General features: G+C 42.0%; 1 protein-coding gene across 4 annotated transcripts in view; it reads left to right on the forward strand.

Annotated features, from left to right (window-relative positions):
- The window catches only part of CHCHD6 (coiled-coil-helix-coiled-coil-helix domain containing 6), a 200780-nt gene that overhangs the window by 60684 nt on the left and 115629 nt on the right, over positions 1-24467 (forward strand). For 2 of the 4 annotated variants that reach the window (XM_033141059.1, XM_033141061.1), the window contains exons 5-6: positions 2840-2860; positions 6961-7044. The exons of 1 other annotated variant lie outside the window; for it this stretch is intronic. In XM_033141059.1, the coding sequence (XP_032996950.1) occupies positions 2840-2860; positions 6961-7044 (105 nt within the window). The remainder of the gene's footprint in view (positions 1-2839; positions 2861-6960; positions 7045-24467) is intronic. One more of the 4 variants, XM_033141060.1, reaches the window with a different exon arrangement.

Below are 24467 nucleotides of genomic sequence, written 5' to 3' on the forward strand. Positions count from 1 at the left end.
TGCTACTACACAGTAAGCCATTTTAATATAACACCTTTCCCAATAGTTGTGGAGAGTATTACCACTCCCTTGGATTTCTGAACAGCTGCAGCAAATTCTGGTAGAATTTTCCTCATTGTTCTGTAGAACCAGCTTGCCAAAAGGCCCATATATGAACACTGTAGTAGATTACCATTTGGTAAAGTGTTGTCTATAGTCATCCTGTCCTGAGATCGATGATGCACTGGAGAGAGAGCAAATATTTCCTTTGTAGATTTGCCATACATAGTACTTTCTGATTTTATCACCTGTCATGCTGACATCTGACTGTGTGTGTACACACACACACACACACACACAGTGGCTGTGAATAAATATAGTGCATTTAAGGTATATATAGTGTATATCTGGTTCAAACAATACTTTCTCTTTCTACCTGTATTTGCAGTCTACTGCAAATACAGGTAGAGAGAGAAAGCATTGTTTGAACCAGATTGTTGTCATGATCAAGTTATTGATTGCCAACGAACATGCTGCATGTGTGGTGTGCTGTTGGGGGCTAATAACAGTCTTATCCTTGTTCTCCTAGAGGAGGGAGGAAATTGGCTCACCTGCCTGACCTGTAGACATTTAATTCCATCCAGGGCAGTGGCAAGAGGGGGGCAGGAGGTTAGGCAGGCAATGTGCAGCCAATTTCACATAATCCTTCCACCTCCTTGGGTAACTTATCTGTGCTGTTTAAAATGACAGCAACTCATATAAATGGGGAACCATTTTCTGTCTCTCTGTCAGCTTCAGCTCTGAACTGTGGCCAACAAGAACATTCGTCCCACCTCACCGGACCCCCTTCAGATAAATAATCACGATAATAAAGGCCAGACCTCAGAAGAAGTTACCACTTAAAGAATAGGCTGCCAAGCCAGTGTAGCCCCAAGAAGTATGGGAGACTCAGCGGCCCTTGACAACAAATGACTGTACTGGCTTCCTCATAAACAGCTCAGTCTGAAGCCAGGAAGTTTATGGGTATGAGAGATGTTTATTGTCTTGTACTTACTCTGCTGCTGCTGGGTTATTGCTTAAGTCAAATAATAATAATAAAAAGTGTGTATGTGTGTGTGTGTGTGTTGCAGTTTATTTTTGTGAGCAGACTGAGCTCCCTGCAGTTTGTGTGGCTTCACTGTGAAGTCCTTAAATAATCTGCTTGCTAAGAAAAGGGAGAGAGGAAAACAGTTTGGCATTGGTCTGGCTGTATAATGTACGTCTAGCTAGAACAAGGATCACCCTATTAAGGAAAAAGACCTTCAGCACAGAGCTCCAGAAGGAATCATACTAGTGAAACGACTGGATCTTCACCTTGAAGCTACTTCTCTCTCCTCCTCGACTGGCTGTGTGGAGAAAGGCTGCTGTGAACTGTGGGGAGCTGGCTGCCATTTCCATGATCACATTTGCTGGAAACAGTGTGCTTGGTACACTAACCTTACACTGAGTGCTGGTGTAATTGCACAGTCTTGTGGGAGAGTTTGCTAGTGTGAACTGGCCTTTTAGGGAGAAGTCTTTTTGTAGAGAATGAATGGGCAGACATGTCCCATTTTCAGCAAAAGGCTCTGGTAGAGAAGTAGGAAAGCAGCTGCTTACGAGGACAGAGCAAGGACTGATGGCTTCAATTTGCAGCTATACATACTTATACAGTAGTGTAATACATGTCTGCTCAGAAGCAAGCACCATTGGGTTCAATGGTACTTTCTTCCAGATAAGTGTTCATGGGATTGTACTCTTAGATGGATTATCCAGAAATGTTTTTCTACCTGCAGAAGTTAGTTGAGCAGGGTAGTCAAAAGAGGCTATGGATTCTCCTTCCTAGTAGACAATCACTTCTTTCTGAAGAGGCTTATAAGCCCAGGGTGTCCTGGAATTGCAAGTAGTTGGAGTGTACAATTCTCAGGGTTCCTTCCAGCTTTAGGTTTGTCCTTTTACCTTCACCTCTTCCACTTTGCCCTCCTCATATATTTAAATTATCATTGTAAAGCCAACCATGGGCAGGGGGAAAACAAGTTGTCTTGGGAAAATTGGAAGCATCACGCCTTCTGGCCAGTGGTGTAGCATGGGTTGCCAGCACCCATGGCAAGGCAAGTATTGCATCCCCTTACTGGCGCCTCCATGCGGCGCTGCTGCTGCTGTCGGACAGAGCTGCAGAGCAGCAGCGGGACATGTGTGTCTCCTCAGGCTGGGGCACTGCCACCCCCCTAAGTCTTGCTGTCCGGCCAGGGGACGCCACGCAGCCAAGGGATGCAAGGGACTCAACTCTCCCAGCTCCTCAGTATGCTGCTCAGGTGAGGCGACTGGGTGGGATGGGAAGTGCCTCTGGTCGAGGAGGCAGCTGCAGAGACGAGCCCCTAATTTTTTTTTTTTTTGCACCCAGGGAAATTACCCTGGTATTCTCTCCCCCCCCCCCATGCAGTGTCTCTGCTTCTGGCCTGTTTCCTTTTAGTATACATCTCATGACCCCCAGTTTCATATGCCATTGTTGGTCTCTGTAAGAGTGTGCAGTGCCTTTTATAACTCCAAGGAACCTACCTTTGCTTAGAGTGTGCTCTACTGGGATATTCAGAATCATTCCTTGAGATTGAACACCCACCCACCTATCTCAGTCGTATTTTTTTGGCGTTCACTTACAGGACAGTAGCAACAGGGAGACTTGACGTCATTGTTTAAAATGCTTGTCATTTTTAAAATACACTTTTCTCTCATGTGTGTGGGGGGGTCCTATTAAGAGCTTTATTGTATAGCAATAGGTGTTCTCCATAAATCGCTGACTTGTATCTCTTCCCTTTCTCTCTTCCTTCTCCACTCTGTCGCCCAGCCTGTGGATTTGGATGCGTGGGTAAGCTCCTGTTCTCCCCTGCGTACATACAATTTTCCCCTTTGAATTAGCTGCTAGATAAAGTAAAGAAATAACAGAGTATCACATCATTACTACACAAAAACAATTGTTATTGCTGATGCAAGGCTTTATTTTTTTGTCATTACAATTTAAAAAGATGTTAAGCCAGAAAATCACATTTTATCCATAAAATATTTTCTGTCGGTTTTGAGGGGTATAGTGATACTAGCAGCTGCTGGTGCCAAACTTGATAGGGTGGGTTGACCAGCCAAACCTTCAGGTAACTGAATGGATGGAATATAAAGTTGTCTTGGTGGCTGGTTGTTCGGAATTCATTTGGTGCTCCCTTACCCTGTAGTAAAGTCTTTATTTTTCTTCTTTCTTTTAACATGAAAATGGTTTGGAGACCTAAATGAATTATGTTGATGGGAAATAGAGAAGACAAACTTTGGAAAGACTTGGCAGGCCTGAGAAACCTGGTGTAATAAGTGAGAAGTCTATCAGATACTTCTGAAGGGCAGAAAGCAAACTAATGGAGTGTAATCCTTATTTGTAGTCCTCTGCCTTCTTTCAGCCTTGTGTGCCAAGAACCATATTCACTTTGTGTACCTTGCAAGTTTGGAATTTATTTAGTATCCTCCCTTTTTAAAAGACAAATTTCTAGCTCTTCTGATGCAGACGAAAGTGTGGTAACCCAGTACTGCTAGCTAGTCATAATTTACTAAATGGGCCAGACGTAGCACAGTATACTACTGACAAGCATTATTGCCACGGGAAGATTTAAGGAATAGAAGAACAGATGGAACTAATCAAATGGGTGCTGTCTGTTGTGAGTACTCAGTAGTGATGAAAAGATATTCTGTACATGCTCAGCATAAAAATAAATAAATAATAAACAAACAAACAAATAAAAAAAGACTATAGTTTCATCATAATTTAATTGATTCACCCTGGGAGCAAATCCCATTCTATAATGTACTGGTGGCTTTTTCTTTGTTCATCAGGCAAGCTCTGTTGGCTTGGATCTTAAGATAACTTAACAGCAGGAATGTTTTCCACCACCTCTTCCCTCCTGCAGCTACTTGTGACCCCCCTTCAAAAAAAAACCCAACCAATCAAACAAACAAACAAACAAACAAACAAAACCCTCTCTGAAGGCTTCAGAGCCTGCTCCTGAAGAATATGGGATGGAGTGTAGGAGGGTACTGGGATAAGGGGAAATCGCCTCAAATCAGAATTGAGTCGTAGAGGTAGATAACTTAAGGAAGTTCACAGAAGTTTCCAATCTGCTCCTTGCTCTTACACACATACCCACAGTCCACCCCATATTGTCCAGGACCTAAGGCCAGCCCGAGTCATTTTGGCACCTGAAGCGAACCACAAAATGGCACCCTCCTCCCTGTCAGAGAAGAAGGGATATGTGAAGATCTACATCAGGAACGAGGGATCTGCCACCCCCATACATCCTGCTGCCTGAAGCAATCACCTCACCTTGCCTCATGGGTGAGCCGGCCCTGTCAGGGGCAGGATTCAACTCTTTTTGGAAAGGGTGGGGAGTGCACAGGAAGCTGTAGGGGGAAGGAGGAGACTGGAAACTTTCTAATTAGAATTGGTATATAACATTTCCCTATCACATTCTCATTTTTTTCTGCTGGTATAAGCATTTTACACGCAGTGTCTGAAACTTTGTTGACTACCTGTGGTGTCCATACTCTCTGAAATTGTAATTTTCACAGAAGCCAGCTTGCTTTGGGACATCACAGGGCTTCTGACTTCAGGTGGGGAATAAGTAGCAGGATAAAGTGAGCTCTTAATAAATACCCTGTATTCATACAAAATGTCCCTGATTGCCTAACCCAGTTTTGTAATGTTTGATATGGTGATATTTCAAATGACACCCTCTCTGGGTTTACCAATACATATTTCAAGCATAACAACAATGCGTATTTTAGTTCGCAGTAATAACAGCTGGAGGTGAAGTTAAAAACCAAAAGCATCTTTTTAAGCTGAGCAGAATGTTTTGAGGTTCATTTTCCTTTCTGCCTTAGCTCTCTCATGAGTATCATTTTGAAATGAACATGTTATTGAGAACAAGTCTTAAAGTTGCAAGAACTTTTCCCTCCCCCCCTCTACCACCTCTATTCTATAATGGTAGTCATACTATTGGGCTAGTGGGAAGGCTGAGCAGCAATATTCCGGCATTGCTTTGTCAATACTCCGACCATTTCAGGTTCTCTGTTTTAGATCTTCATCAGTCTGGAATGGAAGCTTTGCATACGATGTTAGTCTCTTGTTGCTTCATTAAATCCTGAGGAAAAGCTGTGATTAGTATGTATTAAAGTTAAGGATATTCATCTTTCATAGCAACTCTTTCTCACACCAAAGGAAGGCATGTGAGGATGTACTTCTGGCTCTCCCATAGTAGCTGGAAGAATCAAAGTATGTTGCTCAGGGTGGGAATCAGCAGCAGAAAGCTTCTGCTTTCCCTCTTTGCTACGGCCTGGGGGTTGTACTTTTTAATCATCCTGATCTGGGAGGAAGTAGGAAGTAGAAAGAAGAATTTGCCAGCCTAATTTTAATTGGTTTTGAAAAGCCTCATTGGAAATCTTAGTCAAACAAACATGGTCTAAAGTAGGGGTAGACAACCTTCTTACTATGTAGGGCCCCATTGCCTCAGGGGATATCTGCCAGGGGCAGCATGCCAGTGGGGCCGGGGTCAGAAGTGGACAGATACAGAGCCAAAGACAGATGGGTTACCCCAATTTTTATCTCTCCAGGGTTCCTTTTCTGCCATCCTTTATTACTCATTTCTGCTACCACCTTTCCCTTTGATTTTGTCCTCCTTTCCACTCACATTAAATTGGGCCAGGGGCTCCATGTGACCCACCTGTGCTCTAAAGCTATACATGTGCCCGGTGCTTTATTTGAATTAACTGCTAGCTGTATCCTTGATGGCATCATGTGTGCATGGCAAATGAAGTGAGGTTGCTGGGTTATGGTGTTGGTAAGAACAGGATTTACTTACCTGTGAAGCATCCTCCTCTTAGCATGTTCAGCATCCTCTCTGTTTATAGGGATTTGGCTAGGCAAAATTGTTAAGTGGTCAAATGCCAACTCTCTGTGACCCCATGGTTTGTCTTCCACCAGAGAAAAATGGAGAAGGAAAAGACTGACAACTTGGATTTTCAGATTTCTATGATTCTCTGTTATTTCTTTTCCTTGTGATGGCAGCTGGCCATAAAATGACAGCTCTGAGCCCACAGGGAACACTTCTGACTGGGCTGCTTAATCAGAGCCAGTTCTGGAGAGGGGGAGGTATGGTAATTCATTTTATGTTACATCTGTCATGGCCCCCTCCCTTATTATTGGCCTACATGCTTTAGGCAATGATTCATGTGTCCTGTTGTGACAGTGCAAACTGAGTTCTGGGGCTCTTATCACTATTCTCAATTTTGCTCTGAACCTCCTGATTATTATGCAGCTAAGGAATGGTGGGGTGGTGAACAGGAGGAAAGCCCAGAAGGTGCCCTTTGAAGTTCAAGGTGATAACTGGCACCTGCAGGATTCTTAGTAGGAAGGTCATTGGTGCATCTTTGGTTCCTGCCAATGATTTGGGTGCTCCCAGTGATCCGGTGTTTGAAGCTAAGTGGGTATGGATCTCATCACCTATCTAGGTCCTGGTTTCTTTCTTAAAATGCAGAAAGCATTCAGACATGGAAGCCTCCAACCTGCAGTCTGAGATGGTACATACCCTGTACTAGTCCAAGACTCTAAAACTTCATTGTGCTGCATACTTTGCTCTAGCAGTTCTACTTGCTGTAAGCATGGTAGAGACATCTGGTCACTCCAGGTCAAAGCACCTCAAGAGTATTTATCTTGGCAACCATTTCATTATGAGGCACAGAAAATGAAAACATTAAATAGTATGTCAAGCTGAAATAATTCATTCTGAGAGAAATGACATTTGCCTTGCAAGCATTCTGGTGCAGTGTGGCATATTGGAATTGCTTTCAATCTATACCCTATCCCAAGCCTTCTCCCAACCCTAGCTCCTTCCTTCCTTCTCTTTTGTGAGCACCTTGTTTTGTATTTCCTTGCAGTCCCAGGAACTGCAGTGGAAGGATGAAGAACTGAAGAGGAGAGGCACCTTCTATAAGGAGCAGTTGGCCCACATTGAGAAGAAGGTGAGGCAGTGTTGTCTTTTATTTGCAGTGGCTGAATGCTAACAGGATCAGACATCTATCTGAGTGGATCAGCAGAGAAGAGAAATGAGAACCATTGTGCTGAAACCTGGGACTGCCAGCCCCTATTATGTATCTGTTGGGGCCTCCTCCTCATCACACTCTGTTAAACTGCTTCACAAGCTGAACCTTTTAAGCAACTAACATTTAAAGGATAATTGGTTTTTAACTGGATGGTTTTCTTTTCTTCTCTCTCTCTATTTTTAATAAAAAAGCCACCTCGTTTATAATTCATAGTCCCCCACCCCCACCCCATAATATGGGTTTGGTTGAAAGCTATGTCACCTTTTAAAAATTCCCTTTGTTAAAAAAAATCTGTGGATTAAAAAAAAAACCCTGTGAAAATAACCTCAGATCATTCCATACATATGAATTAAAGTTGTTATTATTAATTTATCTCTTGGGAAACCAACAGATCAAAGTGTGTTGCTGCAAAATGTTGTCTGCTCCTTTGCTAGATAAGCCTTTGAAATGAACATGATTTAAAGAGATACCATCAAGCATCTTTTCAGCCTAAAATGACCTTTGGAAATCCATTTAGGGATTTGAATCTCTCCCCTGAATGTGCGGTTTGCATTTCTGTTTAATTGTTTACCAGGATGAGTTTTAAAAATTGATGGCATAAGAATTGGAGCAACCACATTATTCCTTAGGAACTAATGTGTTCTTTTCACTTCCTAGCTAAATGAAGCAATGCTCACAATAGCTTTAAAAATGTGTGAAGAATAATATTCCATAATTTTAAAGCAATTAAATCTCTTGACAGGCTTGGTACCTACTGAATTTGTGGGGGGTGGGGATTGTTTCTGTTTTTTGAAGATGGATACTTAACATTTATAAAGGTGGGGTGAAATGTACCCAAACAGCACTGATTTTTTTTAAAAAATAAAATATATCAATCTTCCACAACCCTACGCTCCAGGTGGTTCTCAGTATGGCGAGGTGTGATTTGCCATGTGGTGGTTTAGAAGCACCCTTCCTTAATTTAATGACATTTTGATGTTTTTATTCTGAATGGCTTTTCAGTTTTATTCTACCCCTATTAAATTGACTGACACAACTCAGAAACCATGTACACAAGGTGCTAAGAGAAGTGTCCTCAGCCTAGCGAATGCTGTTTAAATTTATTTGTTTATCATCATGTCTACAGAAGCTTAGCCAGAGTCTGTTCTTTCCATTTATTGTGAGAAAAGGAGAGTAGAGGGTGAAAAACAATATTACGTCTATTTTCATAATAGACAAATTACACTCTTTCTTTAATATCAATGCAAACTGTATTAGAGGTCAATAGTACCTCCATGGGTATACAAAACCGCTTTACAAACCTGATTTCTCAAACTTTTTTTCCAGTTAGAACCAGCAGAATTGAATTTGAACTTTTTTCATCATAGCTAGCATTTTGCAGAAAGCTGACTAATTCAGCTTTTGTGGTCACTGTGAGCCCAATTGCATCTGCAAATGATTGCAAGCAACCTGCACTCTTACCTCAGCTAGTGGCCAGACTTAATAACTACACTCAGGCAAGGATGTTTTAGTTGACCACTTTCCTTTGTTCATGGAAGGCTCTTCACATAATGTCTTGTTGAGGGTTGCCCTCAACACTTTCCAGAGCGCAGTGCCAATGTCACTGGCCACTTTCAGAATTAATAAAGCCCTCAGACTTGATGATCTGCTTCCAACCTGAACCACTAGTGTGGCCTGCCTCTATACATGACCTTTAGGATATGCTTACCAAGACTCTCCCACAATGCTTTGTGCCATATGAGAAGGTTTCAACTGATAAACCATTATTGCCATCCAGAGGAAGATGTCAAACGAGGCAGCATCCAAACCCACAAAGTATGGCATACAACTCTGGTTGTGTTCTGAACCCAAAATGTCACATGTTTATGACATAGACATAAATGAAAAGGAGGAGGGAGGAGCCCAAGAAGCTCAAAAAGAAGACCAGACTGTGGTTAAGAAACTAGCAACAAATTATACTGTACTGTTCTGCTAAACATGGGGTTTAGCCAAGGCACATTTTTTGACTGGTTCTGCCCCTGCACCACTGTTTGTGACTGGTGGGCCTCAGTAATTTTTAGCAATCTCAACTGCACCCTGGGGTTGGGGGTAGAAAGTTTGAGAATTCATGGTCTAGACACATAGCCAATTTACCTGGGACTTCAAGAAAGGCAGCCTCAGAACTAGTAGGGGCAGCCACTGCTTATACCAAGAGAAGGGGAAGGCATCATCTCTGTTGTTGATGCAGTGACAAAGAATCACACCAACCATGTGCTTCATTCACGTAAAGTTTTTGTCTGCCTTACTCAAACAGCTGTGAAATGTGATAATGTGCCTAGCCTGCTTGAGTAGTGTGTGATATGGGTGCAAGATCTGTGAGGTTTGTTGTTACAGGTAATTCACAACTCATGATTATTTCAGTTCAATACAGTGGTACCTTGGTTTAAGAACAGCTTAGTTTATGAACAACTTGGATTAAAAAAGTTGCCAACCCAGAAGTTAGTGTTTTGGTTTGTGAGCTTTGCCTTGGAAGCAGAACATGTTTCGCTTCCTGTTGAATGTATTCCATTTGTAAATTGAGCCCCCCCCCCACTGCTATGGGAAAGCACGCTTTGGTTTAAGAACGCTTTGGTTTAAGAACAGACTTCCGGAACAGATTAAGTTCATCAACCAAGGTACTACTGTACTTGTGCAACATGGTCTTTTAACTTGCAAATGCTATCATACTTAATAACTTCCACCAAATGTTTTAATTGTATGAATTTCTTGACCTCAGTCCCAGATGGATTTACCAGTAGTCAGTTTTATGATGGGCTGAAGTCAGTGGTAGGTGGACTTTTTTTTTGGCAAGGGTGGCTTCTACTACTACTACTACTACTACTACTACTAATAGCAATTTTATCATTTATACCCCACCCTTCTGTCTGGGTTTCCCTAGCCACTCTGTCCAAAGTATAAAACAGTGCTGCTCTACTACCAGAGGCCTCCCCCTCCTGCTTTGTCCTGGTTTAACTTTCAGTTTACAGTGATTATACAGCAGGATAGTGTTGGAGAGGCAGGAGTGCCGCAGACATTCATTACATGTGCTACATGCGTCTGAAATGTCCCAAGAACAGTGGGTTTTGTGCACTGGTATGTTGTGTTACTTTGACAACCATAGCGTTAACAGAAGGACCATAGAGCACATTTTGAATGTTGTGCAGAAGATGATCACAGATTTAGCCCTTAGCATCTCCAGTAAGAAAGATCTCAAGTGGTCTGTGATAGGAAAGACCTCTGCCAAGGACCCAGGAGAGCCGCTACCAGTCAGTATAGACAGTCCTGGGCTAGATGGAGAAATAAATCTGGTTGGCAATAGCTCAGAGTACCATACAATTTTAGTCTGTAGAAAAAAGGCACACCTCTTTCCAAGTGCCACCTTTTCCATTTTCTTTTCTTGGGAATGGCAAAACATATTCATAGCAAGTTGCCTTTGCACACTTAGCTACATCTAATCTGTGTAATTAATTTTAAAAAAGAATGATTTAAGCTACTGCCCATCGCTGCTGCTTGCGTTTAAATTCCATTTATGTTTCATGGGGATTGTGCAATGAAATCTCAAACAATCCACCAGTCATCCACTCTAATTATCGCAGTTGTCCATATGTTCACAAGCAAGGGATATATATATAATTTCTCCTAAATGTGCTTCTCTCTCTAGATTTGTATTTCTTAAAGTGGAAATGACTGATAATATTTATGTATGTATCCATTGTTTGTTGGCTACAGAGAGAATGTGTACAGAATTGTTGCTTGTTTATTTTTAAATATCTTACTTTCCCCCTTCTCAGTTTTGTTTTCTTTGCAAATCTAAAGCTGCAATCCTTACACATGTTTAATTTGAGAGTAAATCCCACTGAATTCAGTGTGGCTTATTTCTGAGGAAACATACCTGGAATTGGGCTGTAATTAGGCTTTTAAAACAAGATTAATGGATGTTCTAGCTGCAGGAACTAGTATTTTAAACCTCAGCTCCATTGCATGTTGTTGAAATTTATTTTCTCCCTTTCTCCCAGTTGCCTGTGTACGATAGGAAGTCAATATTAAGGGCAGGTTTTGTTTCCTCATTTTATGGCACTAGATAGTTTTCTGACCCTTAAACACCAGCATTTTGCTGGTAATAAAATAGAAGAATGCCTCCAACTGTCGTAGAATGAGCTTAGATTAGAGTCGGAGATGGAGGGGGCTGGCGGAGGAGAGAAATGTACTTGAAACAGTGTAATAAAGCTTAATTGTATTAGTTTTGAAAAAGATTTTCGATCTTCTCCATGGATAATTTTATTCCTATAATGGTTGGAAAGATGGAAAACGCAGCACCCAACAATCTTTTATATTAGCTGCTCCTTTTATATAATTCTGCTTTCATTTCTTGAATACACACAGACCTTGACTTTTTTCCCTTTTGTAGTCATTGCTTTAGAACTTTTAAAATCTTTTTTTTTTTCTTAATGAGATTTAGTGGGAGACAAGTTGAGGGGGAAACTTCTGCACAGCTGTTGTTTGGCTGGATTGTCACGGATGGATGTTCTGGAATTATAAAGTTAGACTCTTCAGGGTGTTTGGGGAAAGTTGGATTGGGGGGGGGGCGAAAAGCAAGGTGGTGATTCAGTGTGAAAATGAGAGGCCCAGATCAACCTCTGCAAGAACAGTCTTCCCCTTACCCCATCTGTGCTGTTTCTAAGGCACTGATTTGGCTCTGACCCTGTCCACGTGGATTATCAAGGTTGTCCTCCAGTTATAATATGCAAGCTTATTCGTTTCAGTGGATGTTGTTTTCACATAAATTTCTGCCTATGAGACTGAGGCCTCAACTGCACCTCCTCCCAACTTTCTAAACTCTCTTAATACACACATGATGCCTGTTGCCTGTTTACTGATAAAGACTTAGCTGCTTTTTCAGGAGGCCATTAGGACACTGAGATCACTGCTTGCTAGCTTCCCATGGTCATCTTGTTGGTCACAGTGAGAAGAGAGTGCTAGACCAAACGGCCCTTGGGCTTGATCCAAAAGGGTTCTTCTTGTATCCTCCTGGCCAGAGGACATTGGTTTCATAGGTCCATTTAGAAAATGCCATTCAGAAATCATCCCAGTGGGTGCACCTACCCTGTTTCTCCTAAAATAAGACATAGCCATAAAATAAGCCATAGCAGGATTTCTATGCATTTGCGAAATATAAGCCGTTCCCCAAAAATAAGCCATTCCCCGAAAATAAGCCATAGTGACGTGGTACCTCCCATTAAAACAGCCTGGGGAGGCGTGGCTATGCAGCGTACCGATGCGACGCGGTTAAAATAAGACATCCCCTGAAAATAAGCCATACTGTGTTTTGTTGAGCGAAAAAAAATATAAGACGGTGTCTTATTTTAGGAGAAACACGGTAGTGCCACAGTTCTCAAAGTGTAAGATAGAGGAGAGGTGAAGTACCATTTCCTCCCTACCTATTCCAGTAGGGACGCAGGTGGCTCTGTGGTATAAATCACCAAGTCTCTTGGGCTTGCTGATCGGAAGGTTGGCGGTTCGAATCCACATGATGGTGTGAGCTCCCGTTGCCCTGTCCCAGCCCCTGCCAACCTAGCAGTTCGAAAGCATACCAGGGTGAGTAGATAAATAGGTACTACTGTGGCAGCACTCTGGTTTCTGTCACGGTGTTCCGTTGTGCCAGAAGCGGTTTAGTTATGCTGGCCACATGACCCGGAAAGCTGTCTGTGGACAAACGCCGGCTCCCTCGGCCTGAAAGCGGAGGTGAGCGCCACATCACGTAGACAAATTTGACTGGACTTAACCATCCAGGGGCCCTTTACCTTTACCTTTACTATTCCAGTCTAGCTTTATGTCTTATGATTGGCTTACAATGCAGTTTGCTGTCCTACTCAGTCACTGTGCATGTAAGCCTTGTTTATTTAGCTTACTCATAATGTTGATTGGTCAGTGGGACATTTGCATCTTGGATTTTCTTCTTCAGTGGACTTGGATCACAGTTTGAGCCTATTATGCCTCATTTACGAGATCCACCTGCCTCTGTGTCAGGGATGAGAACATTGGTTGCTAGCAGAGGTATCTTCAATGGAGCTCCCAAACAGTTCTTATATCATCCGAGTTTTAAGATAAGGCTATAACATTTAGTTATCTGCCCTCCTATGCAGGATCATCTAGTTACTACTGGTCACAGTGTGCCAAAAGAAAAGATGTATTGCAGAGAGGCTGATCTTGTCTCATCTTGTCAGTGGAAATATTTATTTGCAGGCATAGGTAAAGGGACCCCTGACCATTAGGTTCAGTCATGGACGACTCTCTTCCACTTGGAACTCTCTTCCACTTGGTTACACACTCCAGTTAACCTTGCTGCTTGGTGCCATCCAAAGGCCTCCTGTTATGTTGCTTTTGACAGTAGCGTTAACTCTGGTGGCACATTGGCAGTATTCATTTCTCTTGGAAGTACAGTATATTCCCAGTCATGCACTGCAGTAAGTGATTGGCTGTAGTAGTCATAGCTGGACTTTCCATAGCTGTAAAGGTGTTGCCATAACTAAAAAAGATGCTGACTTCTCACTGGTGGTTAAAGAAATAGCACCATATATACTTATTTAGAAAAACATTTAGTGTTACTATGTATATATTGTTATGGTTGATTTTATAGATATTTTGGTATCTTGTATGTCTCCTGTTCTAAATGTATGCTTTTGTCATTATTTTAAAGAATATTTTTATACCATTTTACATAAACCTCAATTTTTTTTTTTAAAATTAAACAGCCTATGAATCTTGCTACATAAAGCAACATACACATATAACCAATTACCACTGGAATATATACCATCCATGGAATTACCGGCAATTCCTGTAAAGGATGGAGGTGGAATAACAGCTGCCTATTATTGCCACTGGTTGGTGTACTTAATCTTTCTGGGACATATATTTATGAAGGGCAGTATAAAAAATGCCTTAAATAAGATAAAAATGAATATACTTATGGAGTAACGTTCCTATTGTGTGTCAGACGGCATTCTGTACTCCCCGATTTATGTCTCTGGAAGTGTGTATATTTGAGTGCAACTGGAGAGGGAGAGTTACCAGTGCTATTCCTTTGCTCTTCTTGTTTTGGAGCTGTCAAGACCAAAAGTTGCTAATGTGAAAGTGCTGAAGGGTGGGATATTAGGTAAACCTAAATTGAATTAGCAAATGCCAAGGTGACATTGTTAACATGCTAATTAGGACCAGGAAACCCTAATCATCACATAATAAAAGTATATTGCCTAAAAGCAGGTACATTTTTCATGTTGAGATGAAAAAAGGATATACATTAAAAGCAACTAATTAATCTGCAGAGAGGGAAAAATCACACAGTTTATAGGTTAAAAGCAGTATCTTTTGAGGAGTTAGATAATCTGCAGAGATAGCATAGCAGGTAGAGTTGAGTGCATTTAGGGGTTTAGCATTCCCTCGAGAATTAATGCTTTTGTAGGGAGGCTTGCTTAAACAAATCTAGTATACACTACCTAAAGGGGCTCTAATTTCCGGGGGGGCTGCTAAATTGGGGCAAATTTGTGCATATCTGATCTAACTGATAGCACTTGGGAAATGCTTTAGCTTCCTTAGGAAAACATTTGATTCTTCTACCTATTCTGTGCGTAGAATGATCTTTTGTGAATGATTTTGTGGTTGCAAATGCTTCTGAATCATACTGTTAGCTACTTGGTGATGGTGCTTCATTTCTGGAAAAAAAAGATGAGCCCCAGGGCTAAGGTATTCCAGGAAGCTATGCAATGCACACTGCTCCTTAATGCTGCATGTGTTGGAGCAAGCTGTAATTAATTATTTAATAACGAGGGAAAGGTACTTGGCATATGCTCAGAGGCAGTTTTCAATATAGGTACATCTATTTTTATGTGTTGGGGAAAAGGTTCTGAATCTGAATATAGATGCAAATTAAGGCCTGCGACTGTTGATTCCCTCAAGATATGTGTATTTTTTAAAATAAAAAACAACGCTTCAAACTTATTCTCTTATTTACAAATACTGTAACTTATGAAAGTAAATCTACACTTAGATGTTTCTTTTTAAAAATGCACAGATTTTTTTCCCCCAGAACAAGAGGGGACAAAGACTGAAGTGGCTGCCAGTTTTATAGGGTCTAAACAAGCAGGTATAGACCATTCTGGGCAAGCAGAGCAGTTCCAATAAACACTCTTTGCAATTTTACCTGTCTTACACAATGTTGTTGTTGTTTAAAAAAAGCTTGTCTCATCTTGTCAGTGGAAATATTTATTTGGAGGCATAGGTAAAGGTAAAAGGGACCCCTGACCATTAGGTTCAGCCGTGGACGACTCTGGGGTTGTGGCGCTCACCTCGCTTTACTGGTAGAGGGAGCCGGCGTACAGCTTCCGGGTCATGTGGCCAGCATGACTAAGCCGTTTCTGGCGAACCAGAGCAGCGCACGGAAACACCGTTTACCTTCTCGCCGGAGTGGTACCTATTTATCTACTTGCACTTTGACGTGCTTTTGAACTGCTAGGTTGGCAGGAGCAGGGACTGAGCAACGGGAGCTCACCCTGTCGCAGGATTCGAACCGCCGACCTTCTGATCGGCAAGCCCAAGAGGTTCAGTGCTTTAGACCACAGCCTCATCTTGTCAGTGGAAATATTTATTTGGAGGCGTAAAGGTAAAGGGACCCCTGACCATCAGGTCCAGTTGTGTCCAACTCTGGGGTTGCGGCGCTCATCTAGCGTTACTGGCCGAGGGAGCCGGTGTACAGCTTCTGGGTCATGTGGCAGCATGACTAAGCCGCTTCTGGCGAACCAGAGCAGCGCACAGAAACGCCGTTTACCTTCCCGCTGGAGCGGTCCCTATTTATCTACTTGTACTTTGACGTGCTTTCGAACTGCTAGGTGGGCAGGAGCTGGGACCGAGCAACGGGAGCTCACCCCTGGCAGGGATTCGAACTGCCGACCTTCTGATCAGCAAGCCCTTATAATATTTCATCACAAGAAGGCACTTTCTGTGATGTCTGTTAATATTTCTCTTTGTATTTTAAAATGCCTACTGTCTTTCTAGAATCTAGGTAGTGGGCAGAAAATAATTAAAATGGCTTTTTAATGGGAATGCTGAGCCCCTCTTTAGGCACTGAACCATCTGTGGTTATTTGTGCTGCCTGTACCTATAGCTTGATTTAGTGATGCAATTAATTTATGGGGACTCATTAGTGACTAGGATTGCTAACTCTCTTTATTTCTGTCAGGGTGCTTGTCTCTTTAGCTGCAGCATAATAGGAAAAAGTTCAGTAGCTGAACATTTGCCCAGTATGGACTTGTACCGATGAGGGGAAAATCTTCAGCTGCTGCTTTCCTGCCTGTCATGTATACGGACTCTAATTTGGAGACAGGGCAGGAGAGAGGTTGGCAGCCCTGTTAGCAACTGGGCACCAAGGGATATATTACTGTTCTGTTTTCCTTCTAATAGCCACCTAAGCAAATGAAGTATGGCCTTGAAGTGTCCCATGTTCAACCTGACAATCTTCCTTGGTTGGGGCCCACTAAAGTAGAAAAAGAGTATTCAGGGCAAATTTGTCTGAGTTTTGGTGACTTACTCATCATACAAATTCCACTTGACTGTGAAGGAGACAGAATATAAAACAATCAAATCTATGCTAGGCCCAAAGGAGTGATTAATGGTTTGATTTTATTGTGTATAGATTTATTTTTTGTTTGTTGTAAAGTGTTCATAAACTGCTATGGGAGGTAGTTATGCCTTAAGAGTGGTACATAAATGCCATAAATAAATAGTTCACAATGGATTCAGGATGCTTGAGGTCTAGGGAAGCTTGCAAGGAACCCCCAGGTATCAGGCCTTGTAATCCTTGGTGCCTGACTGCGCCCATTTTGAATTTTGAACACAAATTCATCTCCTGAAATTGGGTAATCCCTTTCTCACTTCCCCTAGAATGAAAGATGGAGGTTGGGCCTGAAGGTAAGCAGATGCTGATACTTGTTGTAGGAAAATATTGAGACCATCTGCTGTATCAGCCTTGTAATGCACGGAGACTTCTATTCAAAATATTTTTCAAATTTGAGCATGCTGCACAGATGAAACAGCAGATCATTTATGCTGAGAGAGGACCCCCAAGGCTTATGTTCACAGGCTACTAAGAATTAGAGTGCAGTTAATACCATTTACCAACAACACTGTTTGAATGCACTGAGAAAAGTTTTTTTTTTAATGTATTGTACAGTATAATCTGTGGATGTACCAGAAATGGCTACAGTGGATGTGCTGGTTGCTAAAAGCTCGATCCTATGCATGTAAACTCAAATGTAAGTTCTATCCAGTTTAATGAGACTGCTGGATTTCAATCTTAATTAGTCAGTAGCTTATGAACTCTTTCATTTGATAATATACTCACACAGGGTCCTACCCTACTTGTGAGATGTCATTCTGGTGCTCTACCTGTGAAATCCTTGCAGAGTCATGCTTTGCAGTATAAAGGAACAGAAGGCAGATTTATCTGGAAAGCAAGCTTCCAAATTAGCACCTTAGAGGTGGTAAAAAAAGTGAAACATTAAATCACAAGAAGTTCCTAGGAAAGATGGTCTTAGCGTGCTTCTTTTGGCGAAAGGGGACATTTCGTATTGAAAAAGAGGAAGTTCTTGGTAATTCTAAGATGAGTAGAAGAGGAGCAGTGGAAAAAATTACCTTTCTATATTGTATCATTGATCAAAACCTTATTGTCAATGAACATGTATTTCAATGAACAATTAGAATTGCCCTGGGCTGTGGAGTTCCCAGACCAGTCACAGGTTCATCTGATACATGGTAAGCATCCACTGTTAACTATTTGCATGTTCTCTGTTTTTTTTGCTGATACTGATTAAATTGATCCCTGGTGGTGCCAGTCTTACCTAGAAAGTAGGTCCTAGGAGGTAGAGTTGGGGGAAGTGCTGTTCAGTGCAATGGACTTTGGGAGTTCTGCAGGATACTATCTTTACTAAGGTCTGTGATCGTGTACTTAAGCTTTTCAATTCAGCTTTTTCTTATTTTTATGCACATTAGTAGAGCTTCTGATTACTTGTCTCCGTAAAATAGGCTATGATGTCTTGAGTCCATTAGTGAGGTATGGTGTAGAGTGAAGGGTGGGTAATAAATTATTATTATTATTATTATTATTATTATTATTACTGCTGCTACTACTATACATACAAGCACACACAAACCATATGAAAAGTTAAAATCTGAAGTCAGCTAACTATATTATGACCATATTACACCAATCCTGGCCTGACTGCTGATTAGTTTCTGGGCCCAATTAAAAGTGCTGGTTTTACCTATAAAGCCTTAAATGGCTGAGGACCACAATACCTCTAGGACCGCCTCCCCCCATATGAACAGACCCTGAGACCATCATCTGAGGGCCCTTCTTTGTGTGCCTCCTCCATGAGAGGTCTAGAAGGTGGCAACCTGAGAATGGGCCTTTTCTGCAGTGGCTCCCCATTTGTGGGATGCTTTCCCCAAGAGGCTCACCTTCATTACATACATTTCTTGTCAACCAAGCATTGGCTGAGTAACATTCTAAGGCCTTTTAAATATGTTGGGGTGGGTGGGTTATTGGTTTGTTTCACTTTCGCTTTTGTCTTTGTTTTATTATGTATTTTGTGTTTTTCATTTTGCATTTTTATGTTGTTGACCACCCTGTGATTGTTGGATGAAGGGTCTTATAAAAATTTAAATAAAAAAATAGATACCTGAATAAGCTTGAAGGAACAAAAGTTTTCCTTGGGTGTTGAAAAAGATGGTGCCTGCTGAATCTCTTATCAGCAGAAACTTCCACTGTACTTGCCAGTGACATTATGGGCTTGGTTTCTTGTTGTTGCCCAGTGAGCATCGCCAGCTCAGGGAATGACCAGGACACTCCTGCAGATTGTCTTAGTCAGTGAGTTACAGCCAGAACACTGGCAGCTATATTTTTCAGATTACAAAACCTTGTTCAAGGTAGCTCAGCTCAATTTTGAGAAATTACTCCATGCTGTTAAGGCCCTCCAACTCTTTATAGAGAGGGTCTTGGGGGGCAAAGGATTGGCCGTGCTGGTGGTGTTCTGCTTGCGTAACCATTGGGTAAAGAGCAAATAGGAAATAACGCCTGCAGTTTTTAAACTGGTATCACTTGGCCATTTATCCTCCATTTTTAAAAAATGATAGTATAGGACCAATCGATAAGGGATATAATTTTCATGTTTTTTAACAGTATGTGACACATCTTAATTGTAGAGTTGCTCCCACAGCTCAATATTGCTTTCTCAGCTTTGCTTTTGCCAATATTTTTCTATTGCCAAGCATGACAATCTCTCTTGCATTAGTTTCAAAAGTTGTGTCAGTGTCCAGGAGCAGCTATATTAAGCAATTTTAGTTCTCCCTCTACCCCCTCCACTTAGTCACCATGTCTGCTGGGAAAGACTGCTGTGTTCTACCATTGGCTTGGCTTTCGCTGTGGCTTTCAAAGCTCTCTGCTTGATTTCCCCATTAATGGCTGTTTCACTAAAAGCTTGTAAAGTTTCGTTGTTAATATACCTCACTGCACCTGCTTTCAAAGATGAGTGAAATTGATTGGTAATTTGATGAACTCAAAGAACATTTATATTAGGGTAAATAAAATGCGCTAGATGTCATTGCTGCCTGCCTCTTGTTGCCTGTGTGTGTATGCTCAGTATTAAGTACTGTGTTGACTGATGTACAGTGTATTACATCAAATTACAAACAGCTTCTATGCAAACAGCAACTAAAGTGTTTGCTTCCCTTTTGGTCTGCGTGATTAGTGCGAAGAAGCATTTGGTGCTTATATACTGAAGGGAAAATTGCCTGAGTTTCATGGCATACTCATTCTCCTGGTTTAGACACCTTAGTGCAAAGCAGGAATAGTACTTGGAGTGTGTCTCTCATGAATGAAATAATCATAGATTTGCTTGTGGAATAAACTTAGCATTGTTGCAAAGTGGTGTGGTGCGGTAGCTCAGTGCTTGGGTGTTTATAGAGGTGCCACTGAAGAAGGTCCCCACCCCATCAAACACCCTTGTCAGTTGCATTCACCCACAATGTCTTTCCTTTTTGTTCTTTTCAACAGGGTGGGTGTGAAGGAAAGTTGCAAACACTTAACAGCTGCAATCTTTGCTTCCTAGAATGCTGTGCCCCATATGGGACTCTCGATGCAGTGTGCCCCCTCTCCCCTCTTTTTTCCTTTTTTAAAAGAAGAAGAAGAAGAGTTTGGATTTGATATCCCGCTTTTCACTACCTGAAGGAGTCTCAAAGCGGCTAACATTCTCCTTTCCCTTCCTCCCCCACAACAAACACTCTGTGAGATGAGTGGGGCTGAGAGACTTCAAAGAAGTGTGACTAGCCCAAGGTCACCCAGCAGCTGCATGTGGAGGAGTGGAGACACGAACCCGGTTCCCCAGATTACGAGTGTACCGCTTTTAACCACTACACCACACGGACATTGTGTTGATTTGCATCACCTGATACGGGGGAAGACCAACCAGGATGCTCAAAGGTGGGATGGAAGGATTAGGTCCTGTTGCTTTCAGCGTGATTTTTTTGCAGAGGTTGCTCAACATGCTGGAGCCTGATGACCTCTATAAAAGGTTTTGAAGAAAGCGACAGCGACCCGCTTCATCCTTCCTTCTTGCTGTTTGGAAACCCAGGGTGGAAGGAAAAAGGAATTCCCCTTTCTCTTCCCACTCCTGCTTACCAGGCCCACAATCTAAAATGCATAATAAAGAAAGGAAAAGGAATGGGGAGGGAAGAAGAGAACTATCACCGGAGGAGCTGTTCCATCACTGGCTGATTGGTGGGGTCAGGTGCCTCTCCCTTCACACTTTCTTCTTCCTGGGAGGCACGGAGGCAGCCTCCATGTGGATATAGGTCACCAAGTTGGTGGCAGAGGCCTGAGTGTGCGTCTCTTTGGCTTTGCAATCCCAGGTAACTGGCGGCTGGAAAAGGGTGTTCTTTAATGCAAGGGCAAGGGAAGCAAGCCGTACAGCTGAGCATTATGGCAAGGTAACTATGAACTTTGGCAACATCACTTGTGTCTTTATTCACATGAGAAGATTAGGGAGAGTTACTCCATCACATGAAAGAAATCAAAGAAGGTCAGCTAGGACATCTGTTATATCTGTAAAACAGGTCATATGAAACTATGGTGTTACCAGCTCAGCGAATTGGGCCATAGCTGATCATGATCCCTTGCCCTTTGCAAGTAAGCCAAGCTGAAGAATTCTTGCTCCCTCTTTTCCCCTGGCAATATATAGATGGTGTTAAGCAGAGCTTCAGATTGTTTAAAACTGCAGATGATTCCAGAATTTACTGTGTTTTACCACTTCCAATTGAGTGTGTCATGGTATTTCCCACATAACATTATAATGACAGCTATTGAAGTAAACTGTATAGAGCAAACCTCAGTTTATATAAATAGACATGATGACACACAACTACTCTACAAGAAGTAGAGAAATGACAGTAGTGGCTAAGGAGCAAGATGTATCTGACAACACTGGTTTGAGAGCACAACAGCAGATAATATTACAGCTTCTAAACGTGATGAGGGAAGGAGAAATTCACACACAGAATGCTATTGTTAACTTGACGTAAGGATGCTCTCCCACTTTCATCACCTTTTTGAGGTAATACTGCATCCAGAATAAAACATTGGCGTCTAGTAAAATGGTTTAGGCCCGTGTATGGAACCTGAAAGCAGGATTGGCAGTGAAGCCCATTACCCTGGTAGTCACACAAAATCTGTGCAAGGCTGGCAGCAGGCGAAGGACAGTAAGCAACAGCAATGTAACCTATAGGTTAGAACTGAATAATTGGAGGAGTGAGATGGGAGGCAAAAGCATGCAATTTCCCCTCCCCCCAATTCAAACAGAAACAGCCCCAAATGTCACTCTAAACAACATGTTTCATCAAAGCAGGGCAAGCCGTGACTTGATTTTATAGGGCCATTATTTGTGTAGCAATAAAATGGACAGGCCGTTACAACTCGTTTGAGCCATGAACTCAGCTGCTTTCCATTTTACCTGTGTGGATGGATTAGGTGTCAGGTGCCTTGGAGTTTAGTGGCATGAGCAATGCAACTCCCACATTCCATCCTCCTTCCACATTCCTTTCCAGGATGTCTGGTTTGAGATTGGAGTGCTTTTCAGTTGTTCAAAAATTACCGGTACTCAATGAAAATGTGGGAGCAGGGAGCAGCATTGCAATGGTAGGTTATCCCGCACCCACATGCATTCATTGAGCCCTGTTTGAACATCTGTAAGGGCTATAGTCCTCCACACTTCCATGTCTCCCCCCCTTCCCCTCCGGTTTTCTATAAATAAAGCTTGTGAAAGCAACAGGAGGCACATCAGTGGCGACAAGCCTGCAGTACGATAGCTGCAACTCGGGCAGCTAACCAGCCAAGCACTTACTTCCTGCAAGCATGCCTGTCACCACACGAAGTCAGACCCAGTGGCATCTGAACATTGTTGTTGTTCTTGTTCCAAATGATAGTGCTACAAATAGCTTAATTCTACAGTATTAGTTGTGGGAAAAATCAGATCTAAAAACAAGTAAGATTTGTACGGACTCCTCACGCAGGATGATTTGTACAGTCTTGTATAAACTCCTCACAAAACTCTTGACTCTTGTAATTAGCTGTGGCCTCTAGATGTGTGTCAGTGTTTGCTCTTTTTTTTACCTTGGATCATCAAAATGAAGCTCATGGTCTGCTAAATGGTGAACCTTGCCTGATCAGTTGTCAGGTGATGCTTTTAACTCAGCTGGGGGCTTCCCTTGTCCTCTGTTCCCCAGTGTCTCAGGGATTTATTGCTTCATTCTCTTGCTTAGTGCTGTAAGAAAACGACAGGTTTAACATGGCACAGCATCTTCATATTCTCTGTATGCTCCTGCTCTTGTCTAAAGGTCTGTCTGTTTGGACAGGTCACTTAGTAGCCTACTGGCCATGTCCTTGACTCTTTATTGAGGAAATGGAAACAATCAGGACCTAAATGACATGGGTCCTTCATCTGTATTCCCATGTTAAGTTCCAATGCTAGAGTAGGGGATAAGAGTTTATTCTACCTACACCTCTATATATGACTTTTGAGAGCACAGGGTTACCCTTGTTCCATCATCATGGGCAATGCTATGTGGCCCTTCCAAATTCTTCTCTTTATAGGGCTGCCCAGATACTGCAAAGGGGAATGCCATGACTCCCCTTTCCTTTTGCAGCTGGTACAGATTGTCCTGACAACCACAAAATGAATGAAACTTAACATTTTGGATCAGATATTTCCTAATTAGTTACAATTCTGATGATTAAAAAGACTTAGTAGAACATAACCAAATGTAGAGTTTTATAAGCATATAAAAACACATGTCATCATGCCAGAAGTGCTTCAGATCTGAAGAAAGGTGGCCCTATTGCCTTCACAGAAGGTGTCTAGTGTGGCTGTGAACCAATGGGCCTTTATATGTGTGGTCTTTGATTAGGCAAATTGAGCTATTTACAGTTGGCCAGTTTTTAGCAGGGTGGGGAAGATGTAAGGGATATAACTTTCATAGCCTACAATATTATTTGTTTATCTCTTTGGGTTGGATTGTATGTTGTAGCTCCTTTGCTGGAAAGGTTTGAAGGATGGTGGCCTTTTAATTCTTCACTCTGATGTCCTGTGATTTACTTTGTTTTTATGCTTTCTAATCTCCTCTCCTGTCTCTGAATTCTCCAGAATCACTTTGGGGTTTTGCCTCCTTCAGCCTTTAATTGTTAGCCCCTTGTCTCGCATGTAAATGAGCTCTCTAGCCTTCTTGGATATCCTAGTGTGAGCTGTGTCTTTGTTGTTCTCCCTTGACATCCAGTCTCCGTTGGAGTGGCAGTTTTATGGAGGCAAAGAATTCCTGGAGGAGTGAATGAAGTATTTTAATCTTGACATTTTCAGCTGGAAAATAAGCAGATCCAGCCTGACTTCATGCTTGCTTTTCTCCAGACAGGAAAGGAGGAAGAGTAGCATTATATGTGAAGAATGTGTACACTTGCGAAGAGATCAATGACTTGGCCATGGAAGGCAGATTGACAGTATTGGGGGGGGGAATTGTAGGAGAGGGAAACAACAGTGACCTTACTGTGTCTGCTATAGACCTTCAAGCCAGACTGAAGATATGGATGATGCCTTCCTAGAGCAGATTACCAAACCTTCAGAAATGGGAGTCATGGGAGATTTCAGCTACCCCAATATTTGTTGGAATGCAAACTTCCAAAAATGTTAAGTTCCAACAAATGCCTTAGTTGCCTTGCTGACAATTTCATT

This window comes from Lacerta agilis, chromosome 2 (genome assembly GCF_009819535.1).
Source record: "Lacerta agilis isolate rLacAgi1 chromosome 2, rLacAgi1.pri, whole genome shotgun sequence".
NCBI classification, from domain to species: domain Eukaryota; kingdom Metazoa; phylum Chordata; class Lepidosauria; order Squamata; family Lacertidae; genus Lacerta; species Lacerta agilis.